This window comes from Anomaloglossus baeobatrachus, chromosome 2 (genome assembly GCF_048569485.1).
Source record: "Anomaloglossus baeobatrachus isolate aAnoBae1 chromosome 2, aAnoBae1.hap1, whole genome shotgun sequence".
In the NCBI taxonomy this organism is placed as follows: Eukaryota; Metazoa; Chordata; class Amphibia; order Anura; family Aromobatidae; genus Anomaloglossus; species Anomaloglossus baeobatrachus.
The window spans coordinates 427,959,013-427,974,175 of record NC_134354.1 but is presented as its reverse complement, the minus strand read 5'-3'; the positions used below and the strand labels follow the sequence as shown (position 1 = coordinate 427,974,175).

General features: G+C 47.2%; 1 protein-coding gene across 2 annotated transcripts in view; it reads left to right on the top strand.

Annotated features, from left to right (window-relative positions):
* RNFT1 (ring finger protein, transmembrane 1) overlaps positions 1 to 15,163 on the top strand; it is a 52,076-nt gene that overhangs the window by 19,468 nt on the left and 17,445 nt on the right. For both annotated transcript variants that reach the window (XM_075336233.1, XM_075336234.1), the window contains exons 2-6: positions 16 to 443; positions 1,166 to 1,242; positions 3,273 to 3,373; positions 3,614 to 3,767; positions 5,843 to 6,001. In XM_075336233.1, the coding sequence (XP_075192348.1) occupies positions 16 to 443; positions 1,166 to 1,242; positions 3,273 to 3,373; positions 3,614 to 3,767; positions 5,843 to 6,001 (919 nt within the window). The remainder of the gene's footprint in view (positions 1 to 15; positions 444 to 1,165; positions 1,243 to 3,272; positions 3,374 to 3,613; positions 3,768 to 5,842; positions 6,002 to 15,163) is intronic.

Below are 15,163 nucleotides of genomic sequence, written 5' to 3'. Positions count from 1 at the left end.
TTCTTTCCCTTTTAGGAAATGTAGCACTGAGGCTTGCAAGCTGGAAGAAAAGGGGACAGACATCATGCAGACAAGCGCTGGACATGCCCATCAGACGGGAAATGGCAATGGCTTGCCCTGCCTTTCTCTCCCTGCTAACCGATCACCTGCAGATGGTTCCAGCACCTCTGGAGATGTAGCAATAAATATACATTCAGCAAATTCAGGAAGTGGCACAAGATCCAACCCTAGGCATTCCAGACCAACTATACGGATCCAGAGTCGACATGGCCACACACACTCTCATACCAGTGATGCGGGGGGACATAATGATCCAAATAACACAGACACAAGAGAACATGGCAACAGTATCTCTGAGGTCCTGCAGGTCTATCAGTGGTTGGATAAAAGCTTTCCGTATATTTTAATCTTTAGTGCCAAACTCATTGTTCAGCACCTAACAGGTACGCCCCATTTTCATTCACATTGTAGTGCTGCATAAAATCAATAAAAGTGAATGTCGCCAGGTGTTTGCTCCCCCATCTGAGAGCAGCATGATGTAGGGGCATATTCCCGGATTCCAGGGATGTATCACTTAGTACTAGATGTTAACACTTTTATCTGCTGCAGATCTACCAGTTCTCTGTATGACCCCCACCCCCACCCACACGGTAGACTGGCAGCTTTCTGTGTACACTGTGCATAGGCAGAAAGCTGCCAGTCAGAGATGGAGGCGTGGTTATATAGAGCATGAGAACTACATAGCAAAGGCAGATAATCCTACAGTGATAATCGCCTGCTGATAAAACTGTTATCAATCTTACACTAAGCAGCCCAATAATTGACAAATCCCTGGAATCGGGTTCTCTGTCACCAGTTTTTTCCACCTAATCTGAAAGAAGCATCATGTAGAGACAGAGTCCCTTTAACAGTGAATATCCAGATTTAATGAAATAAATATTTGATGCCGCTCTCCTGAAAAGTCACTGTTCCTTAAACATGGCCTTTCTGGAATGATTGCTGTCTGTCGGAACATTCCACTGATTGTACACCGTCGATGTACCATGCAGCCATAACGGGAAGCCTTCCAACTTTATTTCACATTTCATTTCATATAGAGGGCCATTACTTCAAAAGATTTTATGTTTTATGTTTTAACTTTTATTTTTATTTTGTTTTCTAATAGGCATTACTGTTGGAATTGGCCTGCTAACAACTTTTCTGTATGCAAATAAAAGCATTGTAAATCAGGTTTTTCTAAGAGTAAGTAAGCTTATTTTTAGTATCCATGAATATGGATTACTGACATATGAATATGGATTACTATGTGTTTTTGCCTCATCAAAAACGCAGCGTTTCACAGCTCCAGCAAAGTGGATGGGATTATAGCAATCTCATGGCCACTGCGCTTCTTTTTTACTCCGCGTAAACTGATCTGCTGTGTTTTTCCAGGCAATTTCTCTTGCGGGTACACTGAGTTTTATGTGCATGTTTTCCCCATAGACTTGCATTAGATGCGGAAAATCTGCAAGTAAAAAAGGCAAACTGATCAAAAACACATGGATTCCGCTCCTAAATGTATCAATAAAATTTTGTCAAAGCCATATACCAGGAAGTATCAAAAACAAAGCAGCTTTATTTAAAACATGACACACCAAAAAGACACAAAAACCTCAGCATCAAAAACACGATAAAACACACACAAAAACTCAGCCTAATTTATATAATGGGTGGAGAAATTCTGCAACATCAAAACCTCATTTTGGGAAGGTAGCCCAAGGGCACACAGGTGGGTTTTTTGTTTTGGAAGAAGGTTTTTTTTTTTTTTTTGTTTGTTTTTTTTTTTTTGAGGTTCTGAAGTTTATTTTGCCGAATTCTAATTGCACAGTGCCTAGTTTGGAGTGGATTCCATAAGGGGCTGCTTCACAGAAATGACAAGGACTTTTTTTTTTTTTTTTTTTTTTCCAACCAGATGTTTTTTGAAACCTGAAGAGTAAACAAATGCTCAAAAGACAGAACATATGAAAAGCAAAGTAGTTTTACAATGGAAATGAATAGGAGTCTTTCAAGCGTTTTTAGCTTTATGCTCACTCTGCATTTTTTTTTCTGGTGTTTGCGGAGTGAAAAACACCAGAAAGAGAAAAGAAATGTGCCCATTAATTTTTACTTTAAAATAACTTGCTGTTCATATGTTTAGGCTGTTGAGCTTTCTTTTAAATGTTTCAGGTTTTCAAAAGTGTTTAAAAGTAGTAACGTGTACATTCTTCAGGCTTTATCCGCTAGGAAGACATTCAATACTTTAAAAGGACCCGGTCAGCAGATTTGGGGCCTATAAGCTGCGGCCACCACCACTGGGCTCTTATATACAGCATGTTAGAATGCTGTATATAAGAGCCCTGGGTGCTGTGGAGAACGTAAAAATCACTTTATAATACTCTCCTAACGGTCGCTGTTTTGGAGTTGGGTCATATGGGCGTCTCCGGTGCCGGCGCCTCCTCATTCTGCCATCTATCGTCCTTCTTCTGAAGCCGGAGTGTATGACGTGTCCTATGTCATGCACACTTGCGCAATTGAGGTCCTGCGCAGGTGCACTTTGATCTGCCCTGAGATGGGCAGATCAAAGTATTGTAGTGCGCCTGCGCGGGACCAGCAAGTGTGTATGACGTAGGACCCGTCATGCACACAGGCTTCAGAAAGAGGATGAAGATGGCCGAAAGAGATGGCACCGGAAACACTCATATGACCCAACTCCATCGCAGCAACTGTTTAGGGGAGTATTCTAAAGTGTTTGTATGTTCTCAAAGCGGCCTGGGCTCTTATATACAGCATGTTAGAATGCTGTATTCAAGAGCCCAATGGTGGTGCCCGCAGCTTATAGGCTCCAAATCTGCTGACAGGTTCCCTTTTTAAAATAGTATTGAATGTGAAGGCCAAGAAGATGACTGGTATCTCTTCTGCGTTTTTGCTTTAGAATTGCTAGCGTCTTCATTTGTTTAATAGATTTAAAAAACCTCTGGAAAATGACAGTAAAATAACTCTCAAAATACACACTAAAAATATCATTGAAAAAGGGCTAAGGAAACCATGATAAAACCTCAACACACAAAACTAGACAACAGGTGTGAAGGCAATATGAATCGGGGGCCAATGTGTACTTGTGCTATGATACCCATACACAAATTATATTTAAGAAAAGGCAAAAAAAAGGCCTAGTAATTATCTATTCCTTGCCACTGGACTTAATTTGCAGAATTGGGTACATTAATATATATTTTTTTTTATTTGTTTCATAGGATAAGTATTCCAAATTGCAGTGCATCTGGCTCCTGGTATTTTTGTTCGGCTGCTCAGTGCTTTTGTATTACAGCTTTTCATCTCAGGCACTTTATTATAGGTATGTTTTATATTTACAGCATATACATATATTGTTATTCATTTAAATTAAACCCCATATTGACGAAAAAAAAAAGCAATAGGGAGGGAAACCTCTGTGGATGATGAACCGTGAATATTAGAAACTTTTAGTATAAGACTGAGTTGGAAGTATTCCCACGCAAAACATAGACTTGTGGCCAATGTTCTTCTGTAATTTTTTTTTTTTTTTTTTTTTTCCTTTTTTTTTTTATTTTTATAGCTTGATTTTTCTGAATCCAGCTCTTGGACCTTTGCAGTTCTGGGATGCTTTGTGGATTGTGGGTATAACAGAATTTGTTGTGAAATTTTTCTTCATGGGCTTGAAGTGCTTGGTTCTCCTGGTGCCTTCTGTTATGATGTCACATACATGCAAGGTAATCTACTACAATATTTGATAAACCTTTGATCATAGTTGAAGTACGGTATATTCTAATTAGTCAATAATATTGCAAGTTATGTGAAAACTAAGAATGCTCTGCACTGCTCTTACCCTTGGAAGAGAGTTATTCCCAATATCACAGACTGTCCCCTATCCTTAAAATAGGAGAACTCCTTGATCGCTGGGGATCTGACCACTGGGATACCCTGCCAATTGCGAGATTGGGGCTTTGTGTCCACTAAGAATAGTGCTCTGCATGTAGCCCCATTTTAAAAGGAGTGTATGAGCTCATGTTTTACCTTCACCCCATTCATTATCTATGGGACTGCCAGAGAAAGCTTAACACTGTACTCAAATATTTTTGGGAATCCCATTGACCATGAATGGAGTGGAGGCTGCCACACTCCATTTGAGACACGGTTGCAAAGTCAGGTGACATTTTGTTGAATTCAAGAGGGCCTGGAAGGTTTTTAAAAAAAAAAAAAAATTCTACTTAGGCCCTCTCTAGTTCTTTAATCGGGTCTTTTATTTTTATTCTAGGCTTTCTGCCACTGGGTCCTCTGTTCACTAGGCTGCACAATGTCACACTGGGTACAACACATGTCAGCAACCTGCATCATACTCCACGAGATGTCATGAAACCTAGTGAACAGAGAGCCAGGCCACCCAGGACGATAATGGGGGACAGAAGTGCCGATCAGAGGACCAGATACTGGGAGGGCCAAAAAGGGGTGAATTTGTGTGTTTTTTTTCTTTTTTGGGGGGGTTTAAACCCCTTCCAGACAGATTTAATTCAGATTAAATTTACCGTATTTGATGCAAATCAAATTTTTCAGATGAAGTGACCAAATCCGCCAATATCAGATTTAGGGAGATATCCTCAACTCTGCTGTTGAGTGTATTACTAAATATAGTATTGAATAAGATCTTAAAATCTGGCGTGTTATCATTACCCCTAAAAACAGCACAGAACATGATTTGGCACGTTGTCTGAATACCTAAATTTGCTTGGTATTCAATTATCACAACCATACTTTGGAGGGACATGTATTGTTCAGTATAAGTTTCTAGCTCATAGGTAAGGCTAGATTCATCAGTGGAGCTGTTTTCTATATTTACAAAATATATACATTAAAAGTTGTCTTTGTGGTGTGATTTATACACTTGCCTCCTTTTCGGAATTGTAAAGACAACTATTGAGGGAGCACACCGCATTGTTTTATTTTCCTGGCATGCAGGGCATCAAGGGAAAAGTGTGGACCTAAAATGTTGTTGTGTTGTGTTGTGTTGTCCTCCAAAACTAGAACTTTTTTTTTTTTTCCTCTGTGCTTAAAGGGAACCAATCACCATGATTTTCTTATATAAGCTAGTGCCAGTACAGCACTGGCTTTATCAGGCTGATTCTCTACATACCTTTTAGTGGTCAGCTCGGATGTTTAGGTTTTTGCAATCCAAGAAAGTAAAGTTTATAAAATTGTCAGCTGCTTGAGTGACAGCAGCTGAGGATTAGGTAATAGGTGGGGGGGGTATTCATAGTTATCCCCTCACTCTGTTAGAATCAGCATAAGTATTATACAATCAATTTAATTTTTGAATTGCAGGTCCTGTGCTGAGGTCATGCCCAAGTAACCAATAGGGGTGGGGTCTCAGTCAACAGAAAAATGTTGCCTCCTAGTATTAGTTTTGTTGGTTGAGGCCGTGCCCCTTCTAGTCACATGGGTTTGACCTCAGTACAGGTCCTGCAAGTAAAAAATTAAATCGATTGTATAATACTTATGCTAATTCTAACAAGGGGAGGGGATAACTATGAATACCCCGCCCCCCCCCCCCCCCCCCCCCCCCGATATGTCCTCCTCAGCTGCTGTCACTCAAGAAGCTGCTGATTTTATAAACTTTACTGCCTTGGATTTTTAAACCTAAACATCCGAACTGACCACTACAGGTATGTAGAGAATCAGCCTGATTGTGCTTAAGGTTATATATGAAAATTCTGACGATTGATTCCCTTTCAATGCAAAATGTACAGACTACATCTTCTCTTGGATATATGTATTTGTGCTTTTGTTCTAGGGCTTTTGGTATATGTGTATAGAAGAAGTTTCCCAGTATTATTGCACGCTGGTCTCTACACCTGTCTGGTTCCGTTACCTGGTCGATTATGGGGCTCAAACCAGTGGAGCTGAATGGCATTTTGGTGTTCTGTTGGCTTTGCTCTACCTCATCATAAAAGTAAGTGCATGAGTGCCTGCTACAATTTATATTTTTAGATGTGTATTGCCTTGATTTTTTTTTCCTATTCTAAAGGTGTCGGCTGGAAATTTCACCCACTTATTACACTCCTAAAGACTAGACCTATAGACTAGACATCTCCACGTTACAGGTGCCATAAGTAGTCATCTCCCAAACAGCTATCATATTAGAATTGATATTTGGCTCCAATTGTAAGGCTGTTAAACTGTCTCTGGAAAAGATTTTGATTTAGTTTAGAGATAATTTACCCCCCCATTGGGAAGTTCCTGAAATTGAGGCTCTGCAATGGCTACTCTTTGAATGGAGCTTACTTGACCTCCACTGTTTGTCTTTGTGGCTCCCAGAAAAAGCAAAGCGCGGGTAAAGCTAAGGCTGGTTTCAGACGTCTGTTTTTCAGGTACGTGTGACATCCGTTTTTAAAACTGATGCCACACGTACCCATGTTATTATTTGCTATTAATCACACGTCTGTGTGTTCACGTGGACCGTGTGACTTCTCATGAACCCGCACTCACACACGCAGGCATGTCCGTTTTTTCTCCAGCAGCATGGGTGTAACACGGATCGCACACTGATGTGATGTATGTGACCTCAGTTTGATTCGTACCGGAGAAAACACTGATCCTTTTTAATAAAAAAAGCTGTCTCTGGCTCTGCTGCCTCCCGCTACTGACCCCCGCTCATTATACTCACTGAATAATCAAGAAGCAGGAGCAGCGCTGGGGACTTGAGTGCCGGGGACCGCATCGCTGTGTGTGTGTGTGTGTGTGTGTGTGTGTGTGTGTGTGTGAGAACCTGGAAGCCGAAACATCCCTGGGACAGTATCGGGGACTCATCACACTTCCCAATGAACTCTGATGAACCTATGAAGCTGTAGCGCGGGGGTCATCAGAGTTCATTGGGCACTCCGATGACCTCCTGGATGTCACTGTGCTGGAAGAATACTCACCTGTCCCTGCGGTGCTGTATCCAGCGCTGTCCCCACGATGCTCCGGCTTCAAGGTCTTGAGTGCGGTGAATAATCAATTAACATAATGAGCGGCGGTCAGGAGCGGGAGGCAGCAGAGCCGGAGAAAGTAGGTAAATATGGAAAATCTTTTTATTTCACAGGCCCGTGTTTTCTCTGGTACCTGTCACACGTATGCAAACACGGATGTCGCACGTGTGACCATAACAATGCGTACGACTGGTACCTGATTAAACACGGACGTCTGAAACCGGCCTCAAGCTGTATGTTAGGGACTATTTTCACCGATAGTCTCTGGAGAGGAACACAGGAGGTAGCAGTTAGCTGACTGTGAATATTATATTTGGCACAAGCTGCTGTCGGTCCACAGGAGTAGAAGAGATCAAAATTGCAAAGGAGTGAATATAGAGGCTGAAAGGGGTGACAATTGGGGCATGTGCACACAACCTTTTTTCTTCGGCGCTCCATTGGGAGACCCAGACGATTGGGTGTATAGCTACTGCCTCCGGAGGCCACACAAAGTATTACACTAAAAAGTGTAAGGCCCCTCCCCTTCTGCATATACACCCCCCGTGGGATCACGGGCTCTCAGTTTTCAAGCTTTGTGCGAAGGAGGTCAGACATCCACGCATAGCTCCACTGTTTAGTCAGCAGCAGCTGCTGACTATGTCGGATGGAAGAAAAGAGGGCCCATACTAGGGCCCCCAGCATGCTCCCTTCTCACCCCACTTTCTGTCGGCGGTGTTTGTTAAGGTTGAGGTACCCATTGTGGGTACGGAGGCTGGAGCCCACATGCTGCTTTCCTTCCCCATCCCCCGGAGGGCTCTGGGTGAAGTGGGATCTTACCGGCCTCCAGGCTCTGAGGCCGGGCTCCATCCACAGACCCGGAGATCCTGCTGGAATGGAGCTGAGTATCGTCAGGGACAAGGCCCTGCAACGTTAAGGTACTCTGTGTCCCCGTACAGACCACGCACACACACACCAGCATGCTGGGTGTGTTAGTGCGCCGGGGACAACAGCGCTGCGCGCTTGGGGCTATACTCACTGCAGCTTAGCTGAGTGAGTTAATGTGTGGGAAACTGCCGCGCCGGCCGCTGCTAGAGAAGCGGCGCGGCTGAGACTTGTGGTGCGCCGGGGACTTCCGCGCTGACCGTGCTTTTACGACGGCAGCGCTTATAACTCGAGTCCCCGGCTTTTGCGGCCTACTTTCGTTTCCTTCCCGCCCCCGGGCCTGCCAGTCAGGGAAGGGGCGAGACGCTGTACAATGGTCAGCGCCGAGGGCTGGAGTCTTATTTACATACTCCAGCCCTCTCACTGGGCACAGGGGATGCTGCAGCTTCCCGCTCTTTGTCTGGGGCACGCCCACGGCCCGCCCCTCTTCACAGGGCGTGGGCTATACTCACTGCAGCTTAGCTGAGTGAGTTAATGTGTGTGAAACTGCCGCGCCGGCCGCTGCTAGAGCTGCGGCGCGGCTGAGACTTGTGGTGCGCCGGGGACTTCCGCGCTGACCGTGCTTTTACGACGGCAGCGCTTATAAATCGAGTCCCCGGCTTTTGCGGCCTAGTTTCGTTTCCTTCCCGCCCCCAGCCCTGCCAGTCAGGGAAGGGGCGAGACGCTGTACAATGGTCAGCGCCGAGGGCTAGAGTCTTATTTACATACTCCAGCCCTCTCACTGGGCACAGTGGGACGCCAGCTTCCCGCACTTTGTCTGGGGCACGCCCACGGCCCGCCCCTCTTCACAGGACGCCGGCAGCCATTCCTGCATGCAGTCTAAGCTGGAGAACGGACACAGGCTCTGGGAGACCCAGTCAAGGGATTCTGGCGACCACACACCCGCTTAAGCGGGCGGTAAGCAGCACCTGGGTGCTGACCCCACTAGTGCCACCGTGTTTTGTGTACTTTATGCTTGTACCTATATTTGCACTGTACGGTCGCTTCTTGGCTATATACCCCTAGATTACTCTGAGGAGACAACAGCATGTCGTCCGCAAAAAGCAAGGGTGCCAAGGCACAGGCTTCTATGCTGTCTATACCGCATGTGAGGCTGTTTTTACCAGCAGGTTCCACTAACCCCCATTGGGTAGTGTTTCTGCTAGTGGTGGCCCAGAGAGAGCCACCTGTGAAAATGTCCAGAGGACAGAGTTTGCAGTTTTTTGCTGATAACATGTCTGGGACTATGACCAAAAAAGTCTAGCAACTTTGCAGTCCAGGCCGGTGACTCAGACATGGGCACTGGTGAATCAATGCTCCCCGGTCTCCCTCAGTTGGAATAATCCGTGCTCCAAGGGGGTCCCATGCATCCCAGGCTGAAGGCTCTGACACGGACGACAGTCCCAGACAGCCTAAGCGAGCTCGCTGGGAGAGACCCTCGACTTCACACACTGGTCAGGGTCTCAGCGAGAGGATTCTCTGTATGATGAGGCAGAGGTAGCTGATCAGGATTCTGACCCTGAGACCGCTTTCAATCTGGATGCCCCTAATGGTGACGCCATGGTGAATGATCTCATAGCGTCCATCAATAGACGGGTGGATATTTCTCCCTCAGCCCCTCCAGTGGAGGAGTCAGCTTCGCAGCAGGAGAAATTCCATTTCAGGTATCCCAAGCGTAAATTCAGTACTTTTTTGGGCCACTCTGACTTCAGAGAAGCAGTCCAGAAACACCACGCTTATCCAGACAAGCGTTTCTCCAAACGTCTTAAGGATACACGTTATCCCTTTCCCCCTGACGTGGTCAAGCGCTGGACCCAGTGTCCAAAGGTGGATCCTCCAATCTCCAGGCCTGCGGCTAGATCCATAGTTGCAGTAGGAAGATGGAACTTCACTTAAAGATGCCATGGACAGACAGATGGCCCTTTGGTTGAAATCTGTCTATGAAGCTATCGGCGTGTCGGTTGCTCCGGCATTCGCAGCCGTATGGGCACTCCAAGCTTTTTCAGCTGGTCTTGCGCAGGTGGACACTGTCACATGTACATCTGTGCCGCAGGTGGCGTCCTTAACCTCGCAATGTCTGCATTGCGGCTTACGCTATTAATGCTGTCCTGGACTCTACGAGCCGTACGTCAGTGGCGTCCGCCACTTCCGTGGTTTTACGCAGAGCTTTATGGTTAAGGGAATGGCAGGCAGATTCTGCTTCCGAAAAGTGCTTAACCAGGTTGCCATTGTCTGGTGACAGACTGTTTGGTGAGCGATTGGGGTCGAGGTTTCGGTCCTTCCCAGGCTCGGGCAGGTCCCAATTTTCCTCGTCCACAAGGACTCAACAGGCTCAGAGGGGCTCAGTCACACCCAAGGAAGGCAGCCGGAGGAACCGCTACCAAGGCGGTTTCCTCATGACTTTCAACCCTCTCTCTCTCCGCATCCGCGGTCGGTGGCAGACTCTCCCGCTTTGGCGACATTTAGCTGCCACAGGTCAAGGGCCGGTGGGTGAGAGACATTTTGTCTCATGTGTACAGGATAGAGTTCTGTTCTCGTCCTCCGGCTTGATTCTTCAGAACTTCCCCACCTCCCGACCGAGCCGATGCTCTTCTGCAGGCAGAAGGAGTGGTAACCCCGGTTCCTCTTCAGGAACAAGATCACGGTTTTTACTCCAATCTGGTTGTGGTGCCATAAAAGGACGGCTCTTTCCGTTCCGTTCTGGACCTAAACCTGCTCAACAAGCACGTGAAAACCAGGCGGTTCCGGATGGAATCCCTCCGCTCCGTCATTGCCTCAATGTCTCAAGGAGATTTCCTAGCGTCAATAGACATCAGGATGCTTATATCCAAGTGCCGATTGCCCCAGAGCACCAGCGTTTGCTACGATTCGTTATTGAAGACGAGCATCTTCAGTTTGTAGCCCTGCCCTTCGGTCTGGCGACAGCCCCACGGGTTTTCATCAAGTTCATGGCAGCAGTGGTAGCAGTCCTGCACTCTCAGGGTCACTCTGTGATCCCTTACTTGGACGATCTACTTGTCAAGGCACCCTCTCAAGAGGCATGCCAACACAGCCTGAACGTTGCGCTGGAGACTTTCCAGAGTTTCGGGTGGATCATCAACTGTTCAGAGTTAAATCTGACACCAACCCAATCGCTGACATATCTTGGCATGGAGTTTCACACTCTCTCAGCGATAGTGAAGCTTCCGCTGGACAAACAGCGTTCACTACAGACGGGGGTGCAGTCTCTCCTTCAAGGCCAGTCACACCCCTTAAGACGCCTCATGCAGAGGCAGTCCCTTTCGCGCAGGTTCATCTGCGTTCACTTCAATGGGACATTCTCCGCCAATGGGATGGGAAGTCGACGTCCCTAGACAGGAACGTCTCCCTTTCTCAGACGGTCAAGGACTCTCTTCAGTGGAGTCCATCCTTCAGATCAATGTTCTGGAAATCTGGGCAGGTATCTTGCCCTGCAAGCCTTCCAGCAGTGGCTGGAAGGCAGACAGATCCGAATTCAGTCGGACAACTCCACAGCGGTGGCATACACCAACCACCAAGGCGGAACACGCAGTCGGCAAGCCTCCCAGGAAGTCCGGCGGATTCTGATGTGGATGGAAGACAGAGCATCCACCATATCCGCAGTTCACATCCCGGGCGTAGAAAACTAGGAAGCAGACTTCCTCAGTCGCCAGGGCATGGACGCAGGGGAATGGTCTCTGCACTCGGACGTGTTTCAGGAAATCTGTAGCCGCTGGGGGATGCCGGACGTCGACCTAATGGCGTCTCGGCACATCAACAAGGTCCCGATTTTCATGGCGCGGTCTCACGATCAAAGAGCTCTGGCGGCAGGCGCCTTAGTTCAGGATTGGTCGCAGTTCCAGCTACCCTATGTGTTTCCCCCTCTGGCACTGTTGCCCAGAGTGCTACGCAAGATCAGCTCCGATTGCCGCCGCGCCATCCTCGTCGCCCCAGACTGGCCGAGGAGGTCGTGGTACCCGCATCTGTGGCATCTCACGGTCGGCCAACCGTGGGCACTACCAGACCGGCCAGGCTTACTGTCCCAAGAGCCGTTTTTCCATCTGAATTCTACGGCCCTGAACCTGACTGTGTGGCCATTGAGTCCTGGATCCTAGCGTCTTCAGGATTATCTCAAGACGTCATTGCCACCATGAGACGGGCTAGGAAGCCGACGGCTGCCAAGATCTACCACAAGACGTGGAAGATATTCTTATCTTAGTGCTCTGCTCAGGGAGTGTCTCCCTGGACATTCGCATTGCCTACTTTTCCTTCCTTCCTGCAATCTGGTTTGGGAAAAGGTTTGTCGCTCGGCTCCTTTAACGGACAAGTCCCAGCGCTGTCTGTATTCTTTCAGAAGCGCCTAGTACGACTTCCTCAGGTACGCACGTTCCTGCAGGGGGTTTGTCACATTGTCCCTCCGTACAAGAGGCCGTTAGACCCATGGGATCTGAACAGGGTACTAATTGCTCTCCAGGAGCCGCCCTTCGAGCCTCTGAGGGATGTTTCACTTTCTCGACTTTCACAGAAAGTGGCCTTTCTGGTAGCGGTCACGTCTCTTCAGAGAGTGTCCGAGCTAGCAGCGCAGTCATCCAAAGCTCCCTTCCTGGTGTTTCACCAAGACAAGGTAGTGCTGCGCCTGATTCCGGAGTTTCTCCCTAAGGTGGTATCCCCCTTTCATCTCAATCAGGATATCTCCTTACCTTCCTTTTGTCCTCATCCAGTTCATCGATATGAAATGGATTTGCATTTGTTGGATCTGATGAGAGCGCTCAGAATCTACATTTCCCGCACGGCGCCCCTGCGCCGCTCGGATGAACTCTTTGTACTTGTCGCTGGTCAGCGCAAAGGGTCGCAGGCTTCCAAATCCACCCTGGCTCGATGGATCAAGGAACCAATTCTTGAAGCCTACCGTTCTGCTGGGCTTCCGGTTCCATCAGGGCTGAAGGCCCATTCTACCAGAGCCGTGGGTGCGTCCTGGGCATTACGACACCAGGCTACGGCTCAGCAGGTGTGCCAGGCAGCTACCTGGTCGAGTCTGCACACTTTCACCAAGCATTATCAGGTGCATACCTACGCTTAGGCGGATGCCAGCCTAGGTAGAAGAGTCCTGCAGGCGGCGGTTGCCTCCATGTAGGGAAGGGCTGTTTTACGACCCTAACTTGAGGTATTAATTTACCCACCCAGGGACTGCTTTTGGACGTCCCAATCGTCTGGGTCTCCCAATGGAGCGCCGAAGAAGAAGGGAATTTTGTTACTTACCGTAAATTCCTTTTCTTCTAGCTCCAATTGGGAGACCCAGCACCCGCCCTGTTTCCTTCGGGATTTTTGGTTTTTCGGGTACACATGTTTTTCATGTTGAATGGTTTCAGTTCTCCGATGTTCCTTCGGATTGAATTTGTTTAACCAGTTATTGGCTTTCCTCCTTCTTGCTTTTGCACTAAAACTGAGAGCCCGTGATCCCACGGGGGGTGTATATGCAGAAGGGGAGGGGCCTTACACTTTTTAGTGTAATACTTTGTGTGGCCTCCGGAGGCAGTAGCTATACACCCAATCGTCTGGGTCTCCCAATTGGAGCTAGAAGAAAAGGAATTTACGGTAAGTAACAAAATTCCCTTCTTTTCCAGAGGAACTGCTCTAAAACCTATCTAAAGAAGGGATTAAACAAAAAAAATTATGCCTTGTAATTGCTGTGCATTTGTTGATTCTTTTAGCTGCTTCAACCTCCCCAAAATACAAGAAGCAGCTAAAAGTGACCTGTCCATTCTTCAGGCAATGTCCGTGTGAAAGCCTCTCACTATGTTAGACATAGACAGTAAAAAAAACCACAAAAAAAACGCAGGCGACAAGAACATTTGGAAATGGCTGCGAAAAACGCCACCAGAATTTTCCCGAGGCCTCGTTCTCTTGTGAAATCCAGTGGTTTTCTGTACACTATAGTGATGGGCGAATAGTGAAATATTTGGGTTTAGATTATTTGTCTCAAATATTTCATACTATTGAATAATTCATCACAAATAACAAATCTAACTCAAGTCAGTGGGAAATGTAATTATTTTTCGACATACCCTACCAGGATGTCTGGCAGGGCTGATGGGAAAGTGCGGATATTGAATTGGGAAGATGTCTGGATGCATCTCTGAAACACAGGTCGCTTCTGGGAACAATGTTGTCAGCGTATTAGCCACTTTGATATGCAGTCCCCTGCCTATTTGTGATCATAAGAGCAGGTAAAGTAGACAGCTGGGGACTTTATCTTGGTTGGTGATAAAAAAGAGGCTTCCCTGCTATGTTTTTTTTTTTTTTGTTTTTCTTCATCGTTCCTTATGGGAGACCCAGACCATGGTCTATAGCTTCTGCCTCCGGAGGACACACAAAGTACTACACTAAAAAGTGTAGCTCCTCCCTCCTAGCATATACACCCCCTGGATGACCAAATCTAGCCAGTTTAGTGCAAAAGCTGAAGGAGGACATCCACCCACAAGTAGAGACAGAGCAAAACCCGGAACAACCGGAACCTCTGACTAAAACAACAGCCGGTGAAAACACACGGAACAAGAAAACTGCCAACAGGCAACAGGGAGGGTGCTGGGTCTCCCATGTCGGAACTATAAGAAAAAGAATTTACGGTAAGTAAACAAAATTCTCTTTTTCTCCTCCCTCCTAGCATATACACCCCCTGGATGACCAAATCTAGCCAGTTCAATGCTTTGTGTTCAGGAGGCACACATCCACACATGCATTCTCATCTGATTTTTGATTTTAAAGAGTTTGAAGAAAAGCGGGTCCAAGCCTTGACTCCCGGCATGTCCCTTCTCACCCCACTGTGTCGGCGGTGTTGTTAAGGTTGATTTCAAGGCTGGAACCTTACATGCCGCGCTCCTTCGCCATCCCTCGGGCTCTGGCTTGAAGTGGGAGCCAACACGGTTCTCACTGCTTTGCAGGAGACCGGTCTCCATCCGCGGCCCTTTCAGGACCCTGCCGGACGGAGCACTCATCCCTCAGGGACCTGGCCCTGCGTCTCATAAGCTAAGTATTGAGACGTTATTGTCAGGGGGGTCCCTTGTACTTTAATGTTGGGGAGAGTGTATTTTGTACTATTTGTGACATTTCCGGCCGGTTCTCCGGTTTTCACCAGAGAACCGCGCCGACTGTGCCTGAGCGCCGGCCGCGCTCTAAAATTTAGGCCCCGGCTTCGGCTGCGGCCTAGTTTCGTTTTCACTGCCCTTGCATGTCAGTCATGCAGAGGG